The 27016-nt window shown below is 37.6% G+C and overlaps 1 protein-coding gene and 1 long non-coding RNA gene across 2 annotated transcripts in view; one reads left to right on the top strand and one right to left on the bottom strand.

Annotated features, from left to right (window-relative positions):
- Positions 1 to 27016, top strand: part of LOC145506123 (uncharacterized) — a 101253-nt gene that overhangs the window by 70280 nt on the left and 3957 nt on the right. Inside the window, exon 3 of the long non-coding RNA XR_014053558.1 lies at positions 21678 to 21732. This is a non-coding gene — a long non-coding RNA (uncharacterized LOC145506123). The remainder of the gene's footprint in view (positions 1 to 21677; positions 21733 to 27016) is intronic.
- Positions 21174 to 27016, bottom strand: part of COL24A1 (collagen type XXIV alpha 1 chain) — a 441974-nt gene continuing 436131 nt past the window's right edge. The window contains exons 63-65 of the mRNA XM_081490017.1: positions 26833 to 26942; positions 24235 to 24450; positions 21174 to 21446 (exon numbers count right to left, since the gene is read on the bottom strand). Of these exons, the coding sequence (XP_081346143.1) occupies positions 21300 to 21446; positions 24235 to 24450; positions 26833 to 26942 (473 nt within the window). The 3' untranslated portion in view covers positions 21174 to 21299. The remainder of the gene's footprint in view (positions 21447 to 24234; positions 24451 to 26832; positions 26943 to 27016) is intronic.

Below are 27016 nucleotides of genomic sequence, written 5' to 3'. Positions count from 1 at the left end.
GGTGAAGAGTCATCAGGGCAAAGGGAAGGTCTCCGGTGCTTGTGGTGTGGCACTGTGTCTGGATGGGGGTAGCTTTTAAACCAGTGGACTCAGTAAAGTAATATGCCTCCTCCATGTGTGTGGGCATCATCCAGTCACTTGAGGGCCTGAGTAGAAAAGGCAGAGGAAGGAGGAATTTGCCCCTTTTTGTTTTCTTTCTGAATTCTTGAGTTGGGACATTTCACCTACTAGCCCCTAGGATGGGTTTTAAACCATTGGCTGACTTGGTTCTCAGCCCTTCAGATTTAACTGAATTATGCCACTGCCTTTCCTGGGTTTGCAGTTTGCAGGTGTGGAACATTTCAGTTTCCATAATGTGAGCTTATTCATCATAATAAATCTATTATATATATTGTTAATATTTTATAATTTTAATACACAACACTGATATTATATATTTAAAATGTTTGTATTTATATATAATGTTTTATAAAGTGTTGTTATATGCACATTATTGTATATGTTTAGTTGGTAAGTCATGTCTGAATTTTTTTGAACTTTTTATTTTATATTGGGATAAAGCCAGTTAACAATGTGATCATTTCAGGTGAACAGCAGAGGGACTCAGCCATACATACACATGTATCTATTCTCCCCCAAACCCCTTTTCCGTCCAGACTGCCACAAACATTGAATAGAGTTCTTTGTGCTATACAATAGGTCCTTCTTGGTTATCCATTTTAAGTATAGCAGTGTGTACATGACCGTCCCAGACTCCCTAAATGTCCCTTCTACCTGGCAATCATAACTTCATTTTCTAAGTCTGTGAGTCTCCTTGTGTTTTGTAAGTAAGTTCATTTGTATCATTTCTTTTTACATTCCATTTGATACTTCTCCTTTGAATGACTGACTTCACTCAGTATGACACTCTCTAGGTTCATCCATGTTGCTGGACATGGCATTTTTTCACCCTTTTTAATGACTGAGTAATATATGAGTACCATATCTTCTTTATGATTCCTCTGTTGATGGATTTTTTTTTTTATAAATTTATTTATTTTAGTTGGGGGCTAATTACTTTACAATATTGTAATAGTTTTTGCCATACATTGACATGAATCAGCCATGGGTTTACATGTGTTCCCCTTCCTGGACCCCCCACCCCCTTCCCTCCCCATCCCATCCCTCTGGGTCATCACATTGCCCCGGCCCTGAGCCCTTGTCTCATGCATCGAACATGGAATGGTGTTCTGTTTCACATATGATAATATACATGTTTCAATGCTATTCTCCCAGAACGTCCCACCCTCACCTTCTCCCTCAGAGTCCATAAAATTGTTCCATGCATCTGTGTCTCTTATTCTGTCTCGCATATAGGGTTATCGTTACCATCTTTCAAATTCCATATATATGCATTAGTATACTGTATTGGTGTTTTTCTTTCTGGCTTACTTCACTCTGTATAATGGGCTCCAGTTTCATCCATCTCAGTAGAACCGATTCAAATGTATTTTTTTTATGGCTGAGTAATATTCCATTATGTATATGTACCACAGCTTCCTTATCCATTCGTCTGCTGATGGACATCTAGGTTGCTTCCATGTCCTGGCTATTGTAAACAGTGCTGCGATGAACATTGGGGTACACGCGTCTCTTTCAGTTCTGGTTTCCTCGGTGTATATGCCCAGCAGTGGGATTGCTGGGTCATATGGCAGTTCTATTCCCAGTTTTTTAAGGAATCTCCACACTGTTCTCCATAGTGGCTGTACTAGTTTGCATTCCCACCAACAGTGTAAGAGGGTTCCCTTTTCTCCACACCCTCTCCAGCATTTATTGCTTGTAGACTTTTGGGTAGCAGCCATTCTGACTGGTGTGAAATGATACCTCATTGTGGTTTTGATTTGCATTTCTCTAATAATGAGTGATGTTGAGCATCTTTTCATGTGTTTGTTAGCCATCTGTATGTCTTCTTTGGAGAAATGTCTGTTTAGTTCTTTGGCCCATTTTTTGATTGGGTCGTTTATTTTTCTGGAATTCAGCTGCAGAAGTTGCTTGTATATTTTTGAGATTAATTGTTTGTCTGTTGCTTCATTTGCTATTATTTTCTCCCATTCTGAAGGCTGTCTTTTCACCTTGTTTATAGTTTCCTTTGTTGTGCAAAAGCTTTTAATTTTAATTAGGTCCCATTTGTTTATTTTTGCTTTTATTTCTAATATTCTGGGAGGTGGGACATGGAGGATCCTGCTGTGATTTATGTCTGTTGATGGATTTTTATGTTGCTTTCATGTCTTGGCTATTGTAACTAGTGCTGCAGTGAAGTGTATATATCCTTTTAGATCATGTTTTTCTCTGGATCTATGCCCAGGAGTAGGATTGCAGGGTCATACGGTAGCTCTATTTTTAATTTTTTAAGGAACCTCCATACTGTTCTTCATAGTGGCTGTACCAATTTACATTCGCACAAACAGTGTAGGAGAGTTCCCTTCTCTCCACACCCTTTGTAGCATTTATTGTTTGTGGAATTTTTTTTGATAATAGCCATTCTGGCTGGTGTGAGTTGATATCTCATTATAGTTTTGATTTGCATTTCTCAAATAAATAGTGGTGCTGAACATCCTTTCATGCACCTATTGGCCATCTCTATGTCTTCTTTGGAGAAATGTCTGATTAGGTCTCCTGCTCATTTTTTGAGAGGGTTGTTTGTTTTGATGCTGCTAAGCACCATGAGCTGTTTGCCAGTTTTGGAAACTAATCCCTTATTGGTCACATCATTTTCAAATATTTTCTCCCAATCTGTGGGTTGTCTTTTCTTTTTATTTATTGCTGTGAAAAAACTTTTGAGTTTGGGTAGGTCCCATTTGTTTATTTTTGTTATTTCCATTTTTCTGGGAAATGAATCAAAAGAGAAGTTGCTGTGATTTATTTTTTCCACTGGTTTTATATCATCTAGACTCACATTTATATCTTTAATCCATTTTGAGTTTACTTTTGTATATGGAGTTAAAGAATGATCTAAATTCATTTTTTTACATGTGACTGTCCAGTTTCCCAGCACCATTTGTTGAAGAGACTATCTTTCCAACCTTGTGTAGTCTTGCCTCCTTTGTGATAGATGATTAATTGACCATACATGCATGGGCTTATTTCTGGGTTTTCTATCCATTGATCTGTATTTCTATTTTTTTATGCCAGTACCATATTGCTTTGATGACTATAGCTTTATAGTATAGTTTGAAGTCAATAAGCCTGATTCCTCCAGCTCTGTTTTTCTTTCTCAGAATTGTTTTGGCTATTCAGGGTCTTTTGTGTCTCCATACAAATTTTGAGGTTTTTTTTTTCTGTGAAAAATGCCATTGGTAATTTGATAGAGATTGCATTGAATCTGTAGATTTCCTTGGGTAGTGTAGTCATTTTGATAATACTGATCCTCTAATACATAAACCTGCTATATCTCTCCATCTATTTATGTATTATTCAATTTCTTTCATCAACATTTTATAGTTTTTGGAGTACAGGTTTTCTTGTCTCCTTAGGTAGGTTTATTCCTAGGTATTTATTCTTTCTGATGTCATGGTAAATGAATTGTTTATTGAATTTCTCTTTCTGATATTTCATTGTTAGTGTATAGAAATGCAACAGATTTCTGCATATTAATTTTGTAAGCTGCAACTTTACCAAACTCATTGAGTTCTAGTAGTTTTCTGGTAGCATCTTTAGGACCTTCTGTGTATAGTATCATATTATCTTCAAACAGTGACTGTTTAATTTCTTTTCCAATTTGGACTCCCTTTATTTCTTTTTCTTGTCTGACTGCTGTAGCTATGACTTCCAAAACTATGTTAAATAAAAGTGGCGAGAGTGGACATCCTTACCTTGTTCCTGATCTTAGAGGGAATGCTTTCAGCTTTTCACCATTGAGTATATGATGCTAGTTATAGGTTTGTCATATATGGCTTTTATTATGTTGAGGTATATACCCTCTGTCCACTTTCTGAAGGGTTTTTATGATAAATGGGTGCTGAATTTTGTCAAAACACTTTTCTGCATCTACCATCTAAGATGGTCATATGATTTTTATTCTTCAATTTGTTGATGTGTTGTATCCCATTGATTGAAGATGCTGAAAAATCCTTGCATCCCTGGGATGAATCCAACTTGATAATGGTGTATAATCTTTTTAATACATTGTTGGATATGAATTGCTAGTATTTTGTTGAGGATTTTTGCATCTATGTTCATCAGTGATATTGACTTGTAATTTATTTTTTTTGTGTGTGGAATCTTTGTGTGATTTTGGTATTAGGGTGGTGGCCTTATAAAATGAATTTGGAAGTTTTCTTTCTTTGCAGTTTCTGGAACATGTTCAGTAGGATAGGTGTTAAGTCTTCTCTAAATGTGTGATAAAATTTGACTGTGAAGCCGTCATGTCCTGGACTTTTGTTTCTTCAGTTCAGTTCAGTCGCTCAGTCATGTCCGATTCTTTGCAACCCAGTGGACTGCAGCACACCAGGCCTCCCTGTCCATCACCAACTCCCAGAATTTAATCAAACTCATGCCCACTGAGTCAGTGATGCCATCCAACCATCTCATCCTCTATCGTCCCCTTCTCCTCCTGCTTTCAATCTTTCCCATCATCAGAGTCTTTTCAGATGAGTCAGTTCTTCACATCAGGTGGCCAAAGTATTGGAGTTTCAGCTTCAGCATCAGTCCTCCGATGAATATTCAGCACTGACTTCCTTTAGGATAGACTGGTTGGATCTCCTTGCTGTCCAAGGGACTCTCAAGAGTATTCTACAACACCACAGTTTAAAAGCATTAATTCTTCGGCACTCAGCTTTCTTTATAGTCCAACTTTCACATCCATACATGACTACTGAAAAAACCATAGCCTTGACTAGATGGTCCTTTGTTGGCAAACTAATGTCTCTGCTTTTTAATATGCTGTCTAGGTTGGTCATAGCTTTTCTTCCAAGGAGTAAGCATCTTTTAATTTCATGGCTACTGTCACCATCTGCAGTGATTTTGGAGCTGCCAAGAATAGTTTGTCACTCTACTGTTTCCCCATCTATTTGCCATGAAGTGATGGGACTGGATGCCATGATCTTAGTTTTCTGAATGTTGAGCTTTAAGCCAACTTTTTCATTCTCTTTCACTTTCATCAAGAGGCTCTTTAGTTCTTCGCTTTCTGCCGTAAGGGTGGTGTCATCTGCATATCTTAGGTTATTGATATTTCTCCCAGCAGTCTTGATTCCAGCTTGTGCTTCATCCAGCTCAGCATTTCTCATGATGTACTCTGCATATAAGTTAAATAAGCAGGGTGACCATATACAGCCTTGTCATACTCCTTTCCCAATTTGGAACCATTCCATTGTTCCATGTCCAGTTCTTACTGTTGCTTCCTGACGTGCATACAGATTTCTCAAGAGGTGGGTCAGGTGGTCTGGTATTCCCACCTCTTTAAGAATTTTTCTGTTTATTGTGATCCACACAGTCAAAGGCTTTGGCGTAGTCAATGTTTTTCTGGAACTCACTTGCTTTTTCGATGATCCGGCAGATGTTGGCAATTTGATCTCTGGTTCCTCTGCCTTTTCTAAAACCAGCGTGAACATCTGGAAGTTCGTGGTTCATGTACTGTTGAGGCTTGGCTTGGAGAATTTTGAGCATTACTTTGCTACTGTGTGAGATGAGTGCAATTGTGCGGTAGTTTGGACTTCCTTGGTGGCTCAGACAGTAAAGCGTCTGCCTATAATGTCAGAGACCCAGGTTCAATCCTTGGGTTGGGAAGATCTCCTGGAGAGGGATGTGGCAACCCACTACAGTATTCTTGCCTGAAAACTCCCATGGACAGAGGAGCCTGGTAAGCTATAGTCAATGGGGTCGCATAGCGTCAGACACAACTGAGCGACTTCTCTCACTTGAACGTTCTTTGGCATTGCCTTACTTTGGGATTGGAACAAAAACTGATCTTTTCCAGTCCTGTGGCCACTGCTGTCTTTTCCAAATTTGCTGGCATATTGAGTGCAGCACTTTCACAGCATCATATTTTAGGATTTGAAATAGCTCCACTGGAATTTCATCACCTCCTCTAGCTTTGTTCGTAGTGATGCTTCCTAAGGCCCACTTGACTTCACATTCCAGAATGTCAGGCTCTAGGTGAGTGATCACACCATCATGATTATCTGGGTCATGAAGATCTTTTTTGTATAGTTCTTCTATGTATTCTTGCCACCTCTTCTTAATATCTTCTGCTTCTGTTAGATCCATACCATTTCTGTCCTTTATTGTGCCCATCTTTGCATGAAATATTCCCTTTGTGTCTCTAATTTTCTTGAGGAGATCTCTAGTCTTTCCCATCCTATTGTTTTCCCCTGTTTCTTTGCACTGATCACTGAAGAAGACTCTCTTATCTCTCCTTGCTATTCTTTGGAACTCTGCATTCAAATGGGTATATCTTTCCTTTTCTCCTTTTCTTTTGGCTTCTCTTCATTTCACAGCTATTTGTAAGGCCTCCTCAGGCAGCCATTTTGCTTTTTTGCATGTCTTTTTCTTGGAGATGGTCTTGATCCCTGTCTCCTGTACAATGTCACAAAACTCTGTCCATAGTTCATCAGGCACTCTATCTGATCTAATCCTTTGAATCTATTTGTCACTTCCACTGTATAATTGTAAGGGATTTGATTTAGGTCATACCTGAGTGGTCTAGTGGTCTTCCCTACTTTCTTCTATTTAAGTCTGAATTTGGCAATAAGGAGTTCATGATCTCAGCCACAGTCAGCTTCCTGTCTTGTTTTTGCTGACTGTATAGAGCTTCTCCATCTTTGGCTGTGAAGAATATAATCAGTCTGATTTCAGTGTTGACCATCTGGTGATGTCCATGTTGTAGAGTCTTCTCTTGTGTTGTTGGAGGAAGCTATTTGCTATGACCAGTGCATTCTTTTGGCAAAACTCTATTAGCCTTTGCCCTGCTTCATTCTGTACTCCAAGGCCAAAGTTACCTGTTACTCCAGGTATTTCTTGACTTCCTACTTTTGCATTCCAGTCCCCTATAATGAAAAGGACATCTTTTTTGGGTGTTAGTTCTAGAAGGTCTTGTAGGTCTTTATAGAACCATTCAACTTCAGCTTCTTCAGCATTACTGGTCGGAGTTTAGACTTGGATTATCATGATATTGAATGGTTTGCCTTGGAAATGAACAGAGATCATTCTGTCGGTTTTGAGATTGCATCCAAGTACTGGATTTTGGACTCTTTTGTTGACTATGAGGGCTACTCCATTTCTTCTAAGGGATTCTTGCCCACAGTAGTAGATATAACGGTCATCTGAGTTAAATCCACACATTCTAGTCCATTTTAGTTCACTGATTCCTAAAATGTCAATGTTCACTATTGCCAGCTCCTGTTTGACCACTTCCAATTTACCTTTATTCATGGACCTAACATCCTGGTTCCTATGCAATATTGCTCTTTACAGCATCAGATTTTACTTCCATTCCCAGTCACATCCACAACTGGGTGTTGTTTTTGCTTTGGCTCCATCATCATTCTTTCTGGAGTTATTTCTCCACTGATTTCCAGTAGCATATTGGGCACCTACCGACCTGGGGAGCTCATCTTTCATTGTCCTATTTTTTTGCCTTTTCATACTGTTCATGGGGTTCTCAGTGCAAGAATACTGAAGTGGTTTGCCATTCCCTTCTCCAGTGGACCACGTTTTGTCAGAACTCTCCACCATGACCCGTCCATCTTCAGTGGCCCTACACTGCATGGCTCATAGTTTCATTGAGTTAGGAAGGCTGTGGTCCATGTGATTAGATTGGTTAGTTTTCTGTGATTGTGGTTTTCAGTCTCTCTGCGCTCTGATGGATTGGGATAAGAGGCTTATGGAAGGAAGCTCCTGAAGGGAGAGACTGACTGAGGGGGAAACTGGGTCTTGTTCTGATGGTGGGGCCATGCTCAGTAAATCTTTAGTCTAATTTTCTGTTGATGGGAGGAGCTGTGTTTCCTCCCTGCTATTTACCTGGGGCCAAACTATGGTGGAGGTAATGAAGATAATGGTGACCTCCTTCAAAAGATCCCATGCATGTACTGCTGCACTCAGTGCCCCCAACCCTGCAAGTCTGGGTCAGTCTCTTGTGGGGTCACTGATCTTTTCTTCTGGGTTGTGGTACATACAAGGTTCTGTTTGTGTCCTCCAAGAGTCTATTTCCCAGTCCTGTGTAAGTTCTGGCAGCTCTATGGTGGGATTAATGGTGACCTCCTTTGTTACTTGGGAGATTTTTAATCATAGTTTCAATTTCAGCACTTGTGATCAGTCTGTTCAAATTTTCTATTTCTTCGTGGTTCAGTCTAGGGAAAGTGTTCCTTTCTAAGAATTTGTCCATTTCCTCCACGTTTACATTTTATTGGCATACAATTGCTCATAGTAGTCTCTTAACGATCCTTGGTATGCCTGTGGAGTCAATGGTAGCTTCTCCTTTTTCATTTCTAATCTTATTCATTTGAGTTCTCCCCCGTCTATTTCTATTTTGTTTATCTTTTCAAAGAGCCAGCTTTTAGTTTCATTGATCTTTGCAATTGTTTTCTTTGTCACTTTTATTTCTGCTCTGATCTTTATGATTTATTTCCTTCTACTAACTTTAGGTTTTGTTTGTCCTTCTTTCTCTAGTTGTTTTAGGTGTAAGGTTAGATTATTTATTTGAGATTTTTCTTATTTCTTGAGGTAAGCTTGTATTGCTGTAACGTCCCTCTTAGAACTGTTTTTGTTGCATCCCATTGTGCTTTGATTTTCATTTGTCTTCAGGTATTTTTTAATTTCCTCTTTGATTTCTTCAGTGATCCATTAGTTGTTTAGTAGGATATTCTTTTTTTTTTAATTTAAATTGATAATTAATAGCCTCCCAGGTAATTTTTTTAAATAAATTTATTTATTTTAGTTGGGGGCTAATTACTTTACAATATTGTAGTGGTTTTTGCCATACATTGACATGAATCAGCCATGGGTTTACATGTGTTCCCCGTCCTGAACCCCCCCTCCCACCTCCCTCCCCATCCCATCCCTCTGGGTCATCCCATTGCCCCAGCCCTGAGCATTTGTCTCATGCATCAAACATGGAATGGTGTTCTGTTTCACATATGATAATATACATGCTTCAATGCTATTGTCCCAGAACGTCCCACCCTCACCTTCTCCCTCAGAGTCCATAAGACTGTTCTATGCATCTGTGTCTCTTATTCTGTATCGCATATAGGGTTATCGTTACCATCTTTCAAATTCCATATATATGCATTAGTATACTGTATTGGTGTTTTTCTTTCTGGCTTACTTCACTCTGTATAATGGGCTCCAGTTTCATCCATCTCAATAGAACCGATGCAAATGTATTTTTTTTTTATGGCTGAGTAATATTCCATTGTGTATATATGCCACAGCTTCCTTATCCATTCGTCTGCTGATGGACATCTAGGTTGCTTCCATGTCCTGGCTATTGTAAACAGTGCTGCGATGAACATTGGGGTACCCACGTCTCTTTCAATTCTGGTTTCCTCGGTGTGTACGCCCAGCAGTGGGATTGCTGGGTCATATGGCAGTTCTATTCCCAGTTTTTTAAGGAATCTCCACACTGTTCTCCATAGTGGCTGTACTAGTTTGCATTCCCACCAACAGTGTAAGAGGGTTCCCTTTTCTCCACACCCTCTCCAGCATTTATTGCTTGTAGACTTTTGGATAGCAGGCATTCTGACTGGTGTGAAATGGTACCTCATTGTGGTTTTGATTTGCATTTCTCTAATAATGAGTGATGTTGAGCATCTTTTCATGTGTTTGTTAGCCATCTGTATGTCTTCTTTGGAGAAATGTCTGTTTAGTTCTTTTTTGGCCCATTTTTTGATTGGGTCATTTATTTTTCTGGAATTCAGCTGCAGGAGTTGCTTGTATATTTTTGGGATTAATTGTTTGTCTGTTGCTTCGTTTGCTATTATTTTCTCCCATTCTGAAGGCTGTCTTTTCACCTTGCTTATAGTTTCCTTTGTTGTGCAAAAGCTTTTAATTTTAATTAGGTCCCATTTGTTAATTTTTGCTTTTATTTCCAATATTCTGGGAGGTGGGTCACGGAGGATCCTGCTGTGATTTATGTCAGAGAGTGTTTTGCCTATGTTTTCCTCTAGGAGTTTTATAGTTTCTGGTCTTACGTTTAGATCTTTAATCCATCTTGTGTTTATTTTTGTGTATGGTGTTAGAAAGTGTTCTAGTTTCATTCTTTTACAAGTGGTTGACCAGTTTTCCCAGCACCACTTGTTAAAGAGATTGTCTTTTCTCCATTGTATATTCTTGCCTCCTTTGTTGAAGATAAGGTGTTCATAGGTGCGTGGATTTATCTCTGGGCTTTCTATTTTGTTCCATTGATCTATATTTCTATCTTTGTGCCAGTACCATACTGTCTTGATGACTGTGGCTTTGTAGTAGAGCCTGAAGTCAGGCTGGTTGATTCCTCCAGTTCCATTCTTCTTTCTCAAGATTGCTTTGGCTATTCGAGGTTTCTTATATTTCCATACAAATTGTGAAATGATTTGTTCTAGTTCTGTGAAAAATACCGTTGGTCGCTTGATAGGGATTGCATTGAATCTATAGATTGCTTTGGGTAGTATACGCATTTTCACTGTATTAATTCTTCCAATCCATGAACACGGTATATTTCTCCATCTGTTTGTGTCCTCTTTGATTTCTTTCATCAGTGTTTTATAGTTTTCTCTATATAAGTCTTTTGTTTCTTTAGGTAGATATACTCCTAAGTATTTTATTCTTTTTGCAATGGTGAATGGTATTGTTTCCTTAATTTCTCTTTCTCTTTTCTCATTATTGGTGTATAGGAATGCAAGGGATTTCTGTGTGTTAATTTTATATCCTGCAACTTTACTACATTCATTGATTAGCTCTAGTAATTTTGTGGTAGAATCTTTAGGGTGTTCTATGTAGAGGATCATGTCGTCTGCAAACAGTGAGAGTTTTACTTCTTCTTTTCCTATCTGGATTCCTTTTATTTCTTTTTCTGCTCTGATTGCTGTGGCCAAAACTTCCAAAACTATGTTGAATAGTAGCGGTGAAAGTGGGCACCCTTGCCTTGTTCCTGACTTTAAGGGAAATGCTTTCAATTTTTCACCATTGAGGATAATGTTTGCTGTGGGTTTGTCATATATAGCTTTTATTATGTTGAGGTATGTTCCTTCTATTCCTGCTTTCTGGAGGATTTTTATCATAAATCGATGTTGAATTTTGTCAATGGCTTTTTCTGCATCTATTGAGATAATCATATGGTTTTTATCTTTCAATTTGTTAATGTGGTGTATTACATTGATTGATTTGCGGATGTTAAAGAAACCTTGTATTCCTGGGATAAAGCCCACTTGGTCATGATGTATGATCTTTTTAATATGATGTTGGATTCTGTTTGCTAGAATTTTATTAAGGATTTTTGAATCTATGTTCATCAGTGATATTGGCCTGTAGTTTTCTTTTTTTGTGGCATCTTAGTCTGGTTTTGGAATTAGGGTAATGGTGGCCTCATAGAATGAGTTTGGAAGTTTACCATCTTCTGCAATTTTCTGGAAGAGTTTGAGTAGGATAGGTGTTAGCTCTTCTCTAAATTTTTGATAGAATTCAGCTGTGAAGCCGTCTGGTCCTGGGCTTTTGTTTGCTGGAAGATTTCTGATTACAGTTTCGATTTCCGTGCTTTTGATGGGTCTGTTAAGATCTTCTATTTCTTCCTGGTTCAGTTTTGGAAAGTTATACTTTTCTAAGAATTTGTCCATTTCTTCCAAGTTGTCCATTTTATTGGCATATAGCTGTTGGTAGTAGTCTCTTATGATCCTTTGTATTTCTGTGGAGTCTGTTGTGATCTCTCCATTTTCATTTCTAATTTTGTTGATCTGATTCTTCTCCCTTTGTTTCTTGATGAGTCTGGCTAATGGCTTGTCAATTTTGTTTATCTTCTCGAAAAACCAGCTTTTAGTTTTGTTGATTTTTGCTATGGTCTCTTTTGTTTCTTTTGCATTTATTTCTGCCCTAATTTTTAAGATTTCTTTCCTTCTACTAACCCTGGGATTCTTCATTTCTTCCTTCTCTAGTTGCTTTAGGTGTAGAGTTAGTTTATTTATTTGATTTTTTTCTTGTTTCTTGAGGTATGCCTGTATTGCTATGAACCTTCCCCTTAGCATTGCTTTTACAGTGTCCCATAGGTTTTGGGTGGTTGTGTTTTCATTTTCATTCATTTCTATGCATATTTTGATTTCTTTTTTGATTTCTTCTGTGATTTGTTGGTTATTCAGAAGCGTGTTGTTAGCCTTCATATGTTGGAATTTTTAATAGTTTTTTTCCTGTAATTGAGGTCTAATCTTACTGCATTGTGGTCAGAGAAGATGGCTGGGATGATTTCAATTTTTTTGAATTTACCAAGGCTAGATTTATGGCCCAGGATGTGATCTATCCTGGAGAAAGTTCCGTGTGCACTTGAGAAAAAGGTGAAATTGATTGTTTTGGGGGTGGAAAGTCCTGTAAATATCAATTAAATCTAATTTGTCTATTGTATCATTTAAAGTTTGTGTTTCCTTGTTAATTTTCTGTTTAGTTGATCTATCCATATATGTGAGTGGAGTATTAAAGTCTCCCACTATTATTGTGTTATTGTTAATTTCCCCTTTCATACTTGTTAGTATTTGCCTTATATATTGTGGTGCTCCTATGTTGGGTGCATATATATTTATAATTGTTACATGTTCTTCCTGGATTGACCCTTTGATCATTATGTAGTGTCCTTCTTTGTCCCTTTTCACAGCCTTTATTTTAAAGTCTATTTTATCTGAAATGAGTACTGCGACTCCTGCTTTCTTTTGGTCTCCGTTTGCATGAAATATGTTTTTCCATCCCTTCACTTTCAGTCTGTATGTGTCCCTAGTTTTGAGGTGGGTCTCTTGTAGACAGCATATATAGGGGTCTTGTTTTTGTATCCATTCAGCCAGCCTTTGTCTTTTGGTTGGGGCATTCAATCCATTTACATTTAAGGTAATTCTTGATAAGTATGATCCCGTTGCCATTTACTTTGTTGTTTCGAGTTCGTGTTTAAACATCCTTTCTGTGTTTCCTGTTTAGAGAAGATCCTTTAGCATTTGTTGGAGAGCTGGTTTGGTGGTGCTGAATTCCCTCAGCTCTTGCTTCTCTGTAAAGCTTTCGAATTCTCCTTCATATCTGAATGAGATCCTTGCTGGGTACAGTAATCTGGGTTGTAGATTATTCTCTTTCATTACTTTAAGTATGTCCTGCCATTCCCTTCTAGCCTGAAGAGTTTCTATTGAAAGATCAGCTGTTATCCTTATGGGGATCCCCTTGTGTGTTATTTGTTGTTTTTCCCTTGCTGCTTTTAATATTTGTTCTTTGTGTTTGATTTTTGTTAATTTGATTAATATGTGTCTTGGGGTGTTTCGCCTTGGGTTTATCCTGTTTGGGACTCTCTGGGTTTCTTGGACTTCTGTGACTATTTCCTTCCCCATTTTAGGGAAATTTTCAACTATTATCTCCTCGAGTATTTTTTCATGGCCTTTCCTTTTATCTTCTTCTTCTGGGACTCCTATGATTCGAATATTGGGGCATTTCATATTGTCCCAGAGGTCCCTGAGGTTTTCCTCATTTCTTTTGATTCTTTTTTTTTTTCCTCTCTGCTTCGTTTATTTCCACCATTCTATCTTCTACCTCACTTATCCTCTCTTCTGCCTCCGTTATTCTACTGTTGGTTCCCTCCAGAGTGTCTTTTATCTCCTTTATTTCATTATTCATTATATATTGACTCCTTTTTATTTCTTCTAGGTCCTTGATAAATATTTCTTGCATCTTCTCAATCCTTGTCTCCAGGCTATTTATCCGTAACTCCATCTTGTTTTCAAGATTTTGGATCATTTTTATTATCATTATTCTAAATTCTTTTTCAGATAGATTCCCTATCTCCTCCTCGTTTGTTTGGTTTGGTGGGCATTTCTCATTTTCCTTTACTTGCTGAGTATTTCTCTGCCTTTTCATCTTGTTTAGATTGCTGTGTTAGGTGTGGCCTTTCTGTATTCCGGTATTTTGAAGTTCCTCTTTATTGTGGAGGTTCCTCACTGTGGGTGGGGTTGGATGGGTGGCTTGTCAAGGTTTCCTGGTTGGGGGAGCTTATGTCGGTGTTCTGGTGGGTGGAGCTGGATTTTTTCTCTCTAGAGTGCAATGGAGTGTCCGGTATTGAGTTTTGAGATGTCTATGGATTTGGTGTGCCTCTGGGCAGCCTGTATATTGATGCTCAGGGCTATGTTCCTGCGTTGCTGGAGAATTTGCATGGTATGTCTTGCTTTGAAACTTATTGGCTCTTGGGTGGAGCTTGTTTTCAGTGTATATGTGGAGGCTTTTGGATGATCTCTTATTAATTAATGTTTCCTCTGGCTTTCAGTCTTATTCTTGCAGTAGCCTCAAGACTTCTCCATATGTACAGCATCGATAATAAAACTTTTAGGTTAATGGTGAAAAGATTCTCCACAGTGAGGGATACCCAGAGAGGTTCACTGAGTTACATGGAGAGGTGAAGGTGGAGGGGTTGAGGTGACTAGGAGGAGAAGAGGGGGACTCAAACGTGGAGAGAGCAGTCTAGCTAGTAAGCACTTCCCTCTGTGCTCTCCACTGTCTGGAACCCTCAGAGCGGTTCACGGAGATACATAGAGGAGGGGAGGAAGTTAATAGAGGTGAGCATGAGTAGAAAGGGAGGAATCAAGAGGGGAGAGAGAGATCTGGGCAGTATTCTGTTCCCGAAGTGTTCTCCAGTGCCCAGAACACCCTCAGAGATTCACAGAATTGGGTTGAGAAGAGAAGGAGGAGGGTGGGAGATAGAGGGTCCCTGGGGGAGAAGAAAGAGCGTCAATAGGGGGAGAGAGTAATCAAGCCAGTAATCACACTCCTGAGTGAAAATGGGTACTAAGGATTGGGTTCTTAAATGTACAAAATTGATATCAAATATATAAAACAAAGATTAAAAATCTAGAGTAGAGGTTAGACTCTTACAAAAAATACAATATAAAAAAAAGAAAACAGTATAAAAAGAAAAAAAACAGTAAAACAATAAAACAGTAAAAAAAAGTAAAAAAAAACAGTAAAAAAAGAAAACACAAAAAAGTATATGTATGCAGTTTGCTTTAAAAATAGGGTTTTTTTTTTTTGCAAGGTAATAGTGGGTTATGAAAATTAAAATTAAAGGTGTAATAGAGGACTTAAAGAAAAAAGAAAGAAAAAATAATAATAATAGTAAAAATATATCCAGGACTTTCTCTGGAGCTGTTGTGAGCAGTGTGGGGTCTGTACAGTTTCAGATAGATCCTTGTTCCTGCTAATACTTTTCAAGATCTATAGGCCCCTTTCAATGCAGTCAGTGATAACTACAGGGATTTTAATCTGTTGGACTGTCACTTCCAAAGTGCTTCCCTCTGTTTATTTGGCTTCTGTTTGCAGGTCTCTTCAGTGTCTAATTTCCACCCTGCCACAAAGGGGCGGAGGTGGTTTCTTTAGGTTCGCTTGTTTAGTCGTGCTGTGGGGAGGGAGGAACACTGCAAACCAATATCCCTGGCGTGTGTGTGGAGAGCTCGCAGTGTCTCGGCCGCACTGGGTTTGCCCCCGTTCACAGCGTGTGTGCTTTCCCAGTCTGCCCTGCTCAGGCTCAGGTTACTCGGCCGGGGAGTGGGCCTTGAGATGCGTGCACTTCCCAGGTCTAAGCCGCTCAGGTTCAGGTTCCCGGGTACTCCACAAAGGTGCAGACTCGGTTGGGCCCAGGGTTTGTGCTGATCCCTGGTCGGAGCAGCTCAGGCAGCCAGGAGTTTGGCGAGCGCACTCTCCCCTGTTGGGGCAGTGCGGCTTATCACCTCCCTGGCCCCCGCCTTGGTTTTTGGGCGCTCCCGGCTCCAGTGTGCGTTGTGTCAGTTCTGGGGAGCTGGTCTCTGGCTGCGACCCTCCCGGCGGCTGTTGACCCTCCGGGATCTCAGGCAGTCTTTGCTTAGAAACTGGAAGCCTGTTTGCAGTTTGGTAGGGGGTGCCCTCTCTGGGGCCGAATTTGCCCCTTTCTGGCTCTGGCTGGCCCCGCCTGCCTGCTGTGTCTGGCGGGGGATGGGGCGGTCCGCAGCCGGCTACCTCTCCTCTGGTATTGCTCAGTCCTTTGTTCTGTGAGCGGGCCGGCAATGCCTTAGATTTGGGCTTTTCGCGGGATAGTTCTCTCTCTCTGGCTGTCCCACAGTTTAGGTTACTATCTCACGTTAGCTCCCTCAGATTGCCCTCAGGGCATTCGGGCCTGGTCCTTACCCTAAGCAGTGCCGCCCGCTCCTCTCCGTTCAGCCCCCACTTGCTGGTGGCGGATGCGAGCGTCTGGGGTTCTTTGCTGGGAGTTGCCTTTAGGCACGTAATCTGTGGGTTTTATTTATTTTTTCTCCCGGTTACGTTGCCCTCCGAGATTCAAAATCTTCCCCCAAACCCGCCGGTGAGAGGGTTTCCTGGTGTTTGGAAACTTCTCCTCTTTTACGACTCCCTCCCTGGGACGAGTCTCCATCCCTAACTCTTTTGTCTCTCTTTTTATCTTTTATATTTTGTCCTACCTCCTTTTGAAGATAATGGGCTGTTTTTCTGGATGCCTGATGTCCTCTGCCAGCGTTCAGAAGTTGTTTTGTGAAGTTTGCTCAGTGTTCAGATGTTCTTTCAATAAATTTGTGGGAGAGAGAGGGGTCTCCCCGTCCTATTCCTCCGCCATCTTCTTAGTAGGATATTCTTTAGCTGCCACATGTTTGTGTTTTTTAGAATTTTTTTCTTGTCATTTATTTTTTATTTCAGTGTTGTGATCAGAAAAGATGCTTGATGTGTTTTCAGTTTTCTTAGATTTACCAAGGCTTGCCTTGTGGTGCAGCATGTGGTCAATACTGGAGAATGTTCCATGTGTAGTTGATTAAGAATGTGTACTCTGCTGCTTTTGGATGGAATGCTCTATAAATATTAAGTCCAACTTGTCTAAAGTGTCATTTAAGGCCTGTGTTTCCTTATTAATTTCTGTCCAGATGATCTGTCCACTGATGAAAGGGGGGTATTAAAAGTCCTCTATTACTTTAATACTGTTACTGTCATTTTCTCCCTTTATGGTTGTTAGTATTTACCTGACATCTTGAGGGGCTCCTATGTTAGGTGCATATATAAGTGTTATATCTTCTTGGATTGAACCTTTGATCATTAGGTAGTGGCCTTGTCTCTTAAAACAGTCTTTGTTTCAAAGTCTATTTTGTCTGATATGAATATTGCTATTCCAACTTTCTTATGATTTCCATTTGCGTGGAATACCTTCTCCCATCCATTTACTTTCAGTCTGTAAGTGTCCCTAGGTTTGAAGTGAGTCTCTTTTAGACAACATATATAAGGGTCTTGTTTTTGTATCCACCCAGCCAGTCTGTGTCTTTTGGTTGGTACATTTAATCCATTTACATTTAAGGTAATTTGTGACCCCACGGATTGTAGCCCACCAGGCTGCTCTGTCCATGGGATTTCCCAGGCAAGAATACTGGAGTGGGTTGCTATTTCCTTTTCCAGTGATCTTCCAGACCCAGTGATCGAAACCATGTATCCTGCATTGGAAAGTAGGTTCTTTACTGCTGAGTTACCAGGAAAGCCCTATGTATATTAAATATATATATATATATATATGTATATCTTTCTAGTCATCTATCATCAATTTATCTGTTACCTTTCATCTGTCTCTCTCTCCTACTATCTGTTTCTCTGGAAAACCCTAATACTGATTTTTACTTTTATAATCCCCATTTTATAGTGAAGAAACAGGGACAATGAAGAATAAATAATACACCCAAAGTCACATAGCTAATCCTCAGAGTATTCTTAACTACCCGACTATACCACCTATAATTAAATTGATTAAAATTTGCTTTAAATTTAATATTTCAGGAACAAAACATGAACACAAATTATATATATTTCTGAAATGAAATCTAGGAAAATCATTTATGCCTCTGATATAAAGTTTTTTTTGTGTAGGGGGAGAACAGAAGGTATAGCATATAAACTGAAACTAGAGTACAAACTGTGGGTTCTTACATTTAGAATCAGTCTTGAAAGCGAAAGTGAAAGTGAAGTCGCTCAGTCCTGTCCCACTCTCAGCAACCCCATGGATTGTAGGCTGCCAGGCTCCTCCCTCCATAGGATTTTCCGGGCAAGGATACTGGAGTGGGTTGCCATTTCTTTCTCCAGGGGATCTTCCCAACCCAGGGATTGAACCTAGGTCTCCTGCACTGAAGGCAGACTCTTTACCATCTGAGCCACCTGAGAATCAGTCTTGGCTCCTTTTAAAAAACATTTCTATTTCTCAAGCAGGAAGTCTGACATCTTTGCCATAGCCCCATTTTGAAAAATTGTGGTAAAATATACAACATAAAATGATTAAAATGACCAATTTTAAGTGTATAATTCAGTTGCATTAAGTATATTCATATTGTTTTACAACTATCATTACCATCTCCAGAAATCTGTCATTATTTCAAACAAAAACTCTATTCATTAAAAAATAATTTTTTACCTCATTTAGCCTCTGATAAACCTGTTATATTTTCTATTTAAGAATTTGTCTATTCTTGGTAATTCATATCAATGGAATCACACAATATTTACCCTTTTTTGTTTGCCTTTTTTCATGTAGCATAATGTTTTCAAGGTACATCAATGTTTGAGCATATGTCAGAATTTCATTTTCAAGGTTTAATAATAGTCCAATGTATGTACATACCACATTTTTTTTTCTATCAATTCATCTATTGATACACACTGGGGTTATTTCCATCTTTTGGCTATTCTGTATAATACTTCTATGAACACTGGTGTAAAAATATGCTTGACTCATTCTTTCAGTTTTTTGGGGTATATATGTGAAGTAGAATTACTATATCATATATGGTAATTTTATGTGTAACTTTTGAGGAACTGCCAAATTATTTTCCACAGCAGTTGTACCATTTTACCTTCCCACCAGCAATTTATAAGGATTACAGTTTCTTCATATCTTCACCAACACTTGTTATTTTCCCATTTTGGGGGGATAGTAATAACCATCTTAATTTGTACAAAATGGTGTTTAACGATGGTTTTGATTTGCACCTAATGACTAGTGATGTTGAGCATCTTTTCATTTGTTGCCCATTTGTGTATCTTCAGAAAAATGTCTATTAAGTCTTTTGCCCATTTTTAATTTGGATTGCTTGAGAGTTTTTTGTTTTTGGTTTGGGGTTTTAAGAGTTCTTCATATACTTTGGATAGTAATCACTTATTGAACATATAATGTGCAAATATTTTCTCCCATTTAGTGGGATGTCTTTTTACTATTTTGATAGTGTTCTTTGCACAGACGTTTTAAGTTTTGCTATAGTCCAGTTTATTGTTTTCTTTTGTCAACTGTGCTTTTGGTGTCCTATCCAGAAAATAATTGCTAAATCTAATGTCATGAAGCCTTTCACCTAAGTTTTAAGACTTTTTTATAGTTTTAGCTCTTACATTTAGGACTTCTTTGATACATTTTGTTATTTATTTAAAAAATTTTGATATTATCCCAAATGTTGTTTACAATAATAGTTTTCATCATTTTGAGTAAATTTTTGTATATCATGTAAGATAAAGGTCCAACTTCATTCTTTTGCATATGGATATCCAGTTTTCCCCAAACTATTTATTGAAAAAACTGTCCTTCTTCCATTGAATGGTCTTGGCACCCTTGTTAGGAATCAGTTGACCATATATGAAAGAGTTTCTATGCCATGACCTCATTTTAAGTAGGAAATAGGCCCTATAATCCTTTTATAGGTGTATAATAGATACTTACTTACTTTCTAGTAGTGCAATATACATAGTATAGAAGGTCTAAGCCAAAGAGGCTGTCCTACATAATCAAAGGGAAATGGTTAAAAAAAAAACACCAAAAAAAGATATTAAAGCACATTTTTATTATAGATAGGTAAGTGTGGTTTGATGGTATGTTTATAATGGATGTACATGCTTTTCAATATACCAAAAGGTATAATGTTTTTAATGCTTAACATTTCTCTGACAAGGAAAGTCTGAACTTTTAGCCTATTTTAAATGGCAAAAGACTGTTTTTGTTTTCTTGAATGTTGCTTTAATGACCGGTAAACTGAATTCTTTTAGGTCCCAACACATTAAATTTAAGAACGGTAAAAGAAAGTCAATGAATAATTAAAAAACATGTAATTTCTATGAAACAGAAACAAAGTTTTTATAATTTAAAACAGCAGCAATTTCAAAAGATTTGCTGAATTACAACTTTACAAAATATATATACACAAAATATCATTCCAGATGATCATGGATTTTTTAAAATAGTATATCACAACCCCTAAACTCTAACCCAAACCTACTACTGGATGTAGCTGGCCTATAATATTTTTTACAGCAATTTAAAACATAAACAATAAAACGCTCTCCCAATTCTCTTGTGCTTAAGCACAGGTTACAATGTGCTAGCTCTGATTTTATATCCAAAAAGAGAATTTTAAAATAAGAACTTCACATAAATAATGTTTTACTTGTTATTAAGTATGTGACCAAACAAATTAAAATAAGTACTAACAACCAAAACATATATTGATGTAACCAGTACATACACTCTTAAAGAATGACAAAGACGAATAAAGAAATAAAATAGTCTGTGAAAGCCACAAGCACCTTGTTTTAGAAAGAGCACCAAGCAACACAAAAAGGCAACACGTAAGAGGTAGTGTACCACCGGCTAAGATGTATATGCCCACTGGGGACCTGAATACAGCTTAGTATTTGGGAAAAGAAGACATATTAGACTGTGGCTTGCAGTTTTTAGACAGAAGCATTGCACATTTGGGAGCATTAGCCAGTATTGCTCCATAGTGCCTTGCATCTCCAGCTGTCTAATGGGTACTTTGCTCTCAGACAGTCAAAAAATATAGAATACCCTGAAGAATTCCATGTTTATAAATGTTCAGTTCTAGGGAATTCTCTAAGAAAGCGCAGATCAATATAATTTTTTAAAGAATTAAATACTTTATCAGTTATAGTCCTTTAAAAAATGCCTTGTCTCCTTCTTAGGAGGAAGTCTTTTCTTCCTGAGATTCTTTAAAATTTAGCCAATGCTTTATTCCATGCATTTCATGATATCCAAAAGTACATTTCTGTCTGTATTTTTCCCTCTGCAGCAATTACCTGGCCAACAGCATGCATTCTGAACTAATTCAGAGACTTTAGAGAAAGCATACAGAACTGCTTTCAATGTAGTACTTCCGTTCATTTTTAAGATGAGCAAGTTTTTGTACTTCTATTACTGGAAGTTGATTAGGGTCCTGGGTGTGAAAAAGGAATTTTGCCTTATGCCAGCTGCCATCTTGAATCTGAAAAATAAGAACAAAATGCTTTGATCTGTAATTTTTCTATTAGCAGCAGACAATGTCTTTCATAAAACAATGTAGATTTAAGGATTAGAAATAATGAACAGAAAGTGCCTAGAATAATGCCTGGCACAGAGTAAGTGCTCAATGAATGGGTACAGTTACTATGAATAATTGAAAATATATGCTTATTCCATTTTCTAAATGGCATTCTGTGTTCTGATTTTTCTTGAGGCTTCCTGTTTCTGTTGTCTGTGGATCATTGGACCAGATATGCTCTGCTTCTAATGTGAGTAATAACCATTTTGTCTTCCTTTATTTGGGACTGATGCTTCAGGATGGACACTTGTTTTGGATGAAAGGGAATGAGCACTCTTACCCTCTCTGTACTCTAGGCAGGAAATATGCAGAAATCACTTCAGTACAAGTAAATTATAATTACGTTGAATTATCTTTTAGGTTTCTATTTTTCCATTCTGTGGTTACTGTTTATATAGCTTCATCCTTCCGTTCCTTTCTTTCTAGGGCTGTTTCCTTTTATTACTTATGCTCTTTTTTGGAGGGTAAATTCTATTATGGAATAAAAACTATGCTCTGAATAAGTTTCAGGAAGACAAAATAGAGAAACAGTTAACTAGCTTTGTGAAGCTTTTTATATAGGAGTTTATTCATTTATTCATTCACAGAATTATCATGGTATAAATTTTAGAATTTGAAGGAATTTTGGAGATTATTGAAGCTATAAATTCCATTTTAAGTTACCAAAGTCATAACCTTGGGGTAATAACTAGGCTAGAATTCTCTGTAACTTCATTACGTCTCAATATTTGTTGAAGACTAAGTATTTTTGGCACAGTTCAATAAAATGTAATCCTCCAGTTTCTTACAGTTCTTGGGAAATAAAAAGATGAGTAAATTCTGGCTTCTGAGTTCTCGTAGCTTATAAATTTAGTCAGGGGGAGGAGAAACAAACTGCCGTAATATAAGGCCGTGTATTACAAATGCGTCATAACGAATATGGAGAGTGAATGCTGAGTTCCTCATTTCCAACTAGAAGAGTCAGGGAAAAGCCTTGTATATTCAGCAGTGAAGATAGGCCTTAAAGTATGCCTACAATTTCCACTTGGTTAGAGGACTAGAGAACAGCATTTCAGAGAAGGGGAATGACATGAATAGAAAAAAACAAAACAGTTGGAAAGGTAAAAAGTGGTTGTGAAAATAAGCCTAGCATGGGGTTTAAGTGCACAGATTTTGATAGACACCCAGGTATAGATATTCTCACATATAAAATGTGAATTAGTGAGGATTAAGTGGGATTTCCATTAAAAGTCCCTGGCAATACAGTGTGGCATTGACTTTGGAATTGTACACACTTAGGGTTGGTTTCTTGCCTGCTGTACCTTGAACAAGTTACTTAACCTCTGTGCCTTCAGTTTTTCTTAGCTATAAAATGATACTAATAGTAACTTCTTCAAGAGCTGTTATAATTAAATAATGTATGCAATACATAATAACCTGTCATCTAATAAGTCCCCAATAATTAGTAGTAGGAATTGTTGTTGATATTATTATAAATAGATCAGTTTGACCAGAGTTCAGGGTACACAGTCAGTGAAAGCCCAAGCTTGAAAAATAGGCTGGGGCCTGACTATTCTAACTGCTGGTAAGTTTTGATTGTGTCTCAGAAATCGTAATGAGTCACTAAAAGTTTCTGGAGAAAATTGTGAAAGTTGATTTTGTTGGTAATACTGGTTTCTTCACCTACAGAGAGTGAGCCATATACTTCTGACTATTTACTTTATGATTTTTCAAATATGCAAGTGTGGTTTATCTGAAAGTGAAATGTTGTGAAAAAGTAAAGCACTCTAGTTGTGAAAAACTAAAGCACTCTAAATAAATAAATAAATAAAGCACTCTAAAAGACATGTTAAATCATGGGCTTCATGATACACAAGAGCAGGAAACCATGCTCCTTAAAGAAGTTAATGCTATGTAAGTGGATAACTCTATAATAGGGGTCAGCAAACTCCTCTATAAAGGGTTAGAAATAAATCTTTTAGGTTTTGTGGGTCATATATACTTGACTCTGTCACTGTAGTGTGATAACAGCCCTAGATAATAAAGAGATGAACGAGTGTGGCTGTGTTTCAATAACATATATTTAGTAAAGTGAGTGCTGGGCTAGATTTGGTCTGTGGATTGTAGTTTGCTGACACCTGCTCTACAATACAATGTTTTAAAATTATAAACTCTTCATTATTATTAAATTTTAATAGGAAAAATGGGCTATGATTCATATATTGATTTGTAGAGTCAAACTGCCATTTTGCCCATTATTTGGCATCAGGTATGGGGACTGACAAAATATGAAATAAACCTGACTTGCCTCTATAGCTTGATTTTCATGAAGTAATGAGATGCAGAATCACAGCGGTAAAAATACACAAAAGAAAACATTTGCCTATAGGCCCTTATGCTCCGTCTGCTATCATCTATAATTATTTCACATGGGGAATAAAAATTAATACATTAGTAATACCGGTTTTGCATATAAAACTCCATGGATGACCAATGGGTGTGACAAAAGTTGATATAAATGAATAATTGATTATGAAAAATGTATAGTTATTACACATTAGGCACATTAAAACTTACTACTCTTCTGTAGCTGCAATTTGCAATGTCTTACTCTCATATTAATTATATAGTTTTACTCTTATGTTAATTATATATAGTCTTATCAATTTTAAGTTAGTTATATTGAATAATTCTAAACATGCCATTCCCTTACCTTGCAGTCATCTGAAAGCACTTTAGGTTCAAGTAGAGTGTTTTCTTCAAAAATCTGACCATTCCATCCCTTGAAACCAAGAGTCAATCCTGAGCCACTTGTCTGAGGACTTGTCCACACTGGGGTGTTTAGACAATGAATGGTGATGATATGGGTGGCTTCAGAGCTCAGTAAATGAAGGAAGTTCATCTGGACTTTCCCGATTCCAAACTCCAACTAATGTCATTGAAACAATATGCAAGTTATAAGATATGGCAACTGAAAAATTTATAGTTTGGAGAAACTTGAAGAAAGTCCTTAAAAGGCAGCCTTGAGAAAGCTACTTTTTAGAACATTTAAGTGCCAGTCAGTGGTATACTGGTAAATGCTTAATCACTGGCCCTTGCAGGAGTGGAGCAGGAGGGCACCCCTGATTTATAGCATTTTCTGAATTTCCATAGTTGTAAATACTCCTACCATGGCTGATTTTAGGCTATCAAGGTGGTATCAGTTAACATGGAATTCACAAGAGCTCTTCACAATAAATAGGCTCTCCTGAGCAGTATGAGCTGGCTTTAGCATATCACTAGGCAACTAAATATGACTAAAAAAATTAGTTTGCATAATGTCACTTAAGATGCATTAATAATTTGTTGTGGATTATTGCTTAAAATTTCTTTCAAAAAAATCTGAAATTCTGTCTGTGGTTTCATTTGAAGATTTATTTTTTTAGTTTCCAATGATAAGTTAAAAGTTGTAATAATCAATTGGTTGAATTATTTTAATTATGGAGCGTTTAAAGACAAAGAATCTTAATCTTTGTGTTAGCCAACCCCTAATGCAGTTTCGGTCATACAGCGAGTCATCAATAGCTGTTTATTGCATGAATGAATGTATGAACAAATATTAACTAATAAAGTGAACAATGTAGGGTAGTACTGGAGCAAGGAGTTTCTAGATTTGGACAAGGAAGCAGATTTCTCTGTAGCTTGAGACATCATCATCATTTTAGCATTATTCAAACAGGGGTGTGGTCACAACATAAATGAATAGAAGTGGTTTCTATTGAGGAATTGATACTAATCTCCAATCACCAAATCAGAATATCAGTTATAAGGTAATAGAACAACAACAACAAAAAACTGTAGGGGAAGAGAAGAAAGGCAAAGGTGGGGGAGGCATAAGGATGAAAACATGGAAGGATCATCATGAGGAACATTAGAGCTGAAGCAGTTCAAATTCTTTGATTTTGCAGATGAGAACTACAAACCTGTGAAATACGGAGCCTTTCTAAGCCCAGTTTCCTTATTGGCAAATTTGGGTGTAACACCAATGCAGGATTGTTACAAGGATGTGAAGTGTCAAGTCTCATTTAGTTAGCACAGTGCCTGGCAAGAAGTGGGCTTTCTGGTGGTTCACAGTATCATTTCTCAGGTTTTCAGAGGAACAGAAATTAGAATCCAGGTCCCTGATTCCGAGTCTACTATTCTTTCCATTACCTGTGCGGTCTTTCTCAGGGTGAATTTATGGATGGGAGAAATGGGGGAATTGATTCAGTCAAGGAAAGTACTGGAATATGGCTCCTTCACTGATTCTATCTTCTTTGTACTCCCCTCTCTCCTTTTCTTCCATGATAACCCAAATAAAAATCCTGGGCTTTAAACCAAGGGGCATGAGGGTGATTATGTGGGTAGTTTGGAAGCAAGGCAATCTTACTGCTCCTCATTAGCATTACCCAGATTCTACAGGAACAGAAGAGTCCTCCCCTGTTCTGCTTTGGGTAACAGTGGTGAATGCCTATTGAAGTGAGTGGATGAAACACCCTGGTTAATGAGGGGGAGCGTTTCAGAAGAGGACAGTCTAATTCTAAGCAGTTGGAGAGACTGACACACTATACTTTTTAGCTGATGCCTTCTTGTGGTGGAAAAAACACACTAGGTCCATGTATCAGTTCTTTGTCAACAAAAAATTAGTTCTTGGGAAGGCCAAGGTAGTTTAACCAGAAAAAGAAAGAAATGCAGTTTGGGTTTCTTTGATATATGTTATAGGTAGAACTAAGCTTTAGGATTGAGAAATGCTTGTTACAATAATACCCAGTGTTATACCAAACTAACTTTTGTTCATTCTAAACATTTATAGAATTATACATATAAGACGTTTTAAATAATACCCAGTGGATATTTCAGGGAGGTTATTTTTGTTCCCAGTCACCAAAAATAGCAAGTTTTGTGGCAGAATAATTCTTCTTTTAATGATGATGATGTCATTTTCAATAAAAACTTTAGGTAACTGATTACTGAATACAAACACTGCAGCTGTTGGGAATTTTCTAATGAATGCATGAGCATAAAAACGTATGTTTTACATTTTTAAAAGGGATTTAGAAAGCATAGTCAGTAAAGTAAGACAAACTAAGCCAGTCATAAAAATACATAATCAAAATGTCAAGAATTAACAGGATTAGATTTAAAAACCAAAAAGTTTCTTTCTCATATATGGTAGAGAATATCTTGCTTCCACTCATAAAATTCATAATTATTTAAAGTGGAAGATTTTTAAAAAATCACTATTTACTGATAGTGGGCAAGTACCAATATATATGCTAAATTCAGAATATACCTTTGTCACAGAGACAGGAGATAAACATGTCTGACCACCAGCACTGAAATTGCAGAAAACCTCAATGGCATCTGAAGGGCATCCAAGATTTGGATCAATCCAGTATTTTCCTATTTGTTGGGAAACACAAATATTTAAATGACATGCTAAAATATTTCTGAACAATCCTTAAAAAGTATCATAC

This window comes from Giraffa tippelskirchi, chromosome 5, assembly GCF_054371585.1.
Source record: "Giraffa tippelskirchi isolate mGirTip1 chromosome 5, T2T-mGirTip1v1.2.pri, whole genome shotgun sequence".
NCBI lineage: Eukaryota > Metazoa > Chordata > Mammalia > Artiodactyla > Giraffidae > Giraffa > Giraffa tippelskirchi.
This window is presented reverse-complemented; position numbering and strand designations above follow the sequence as displayed.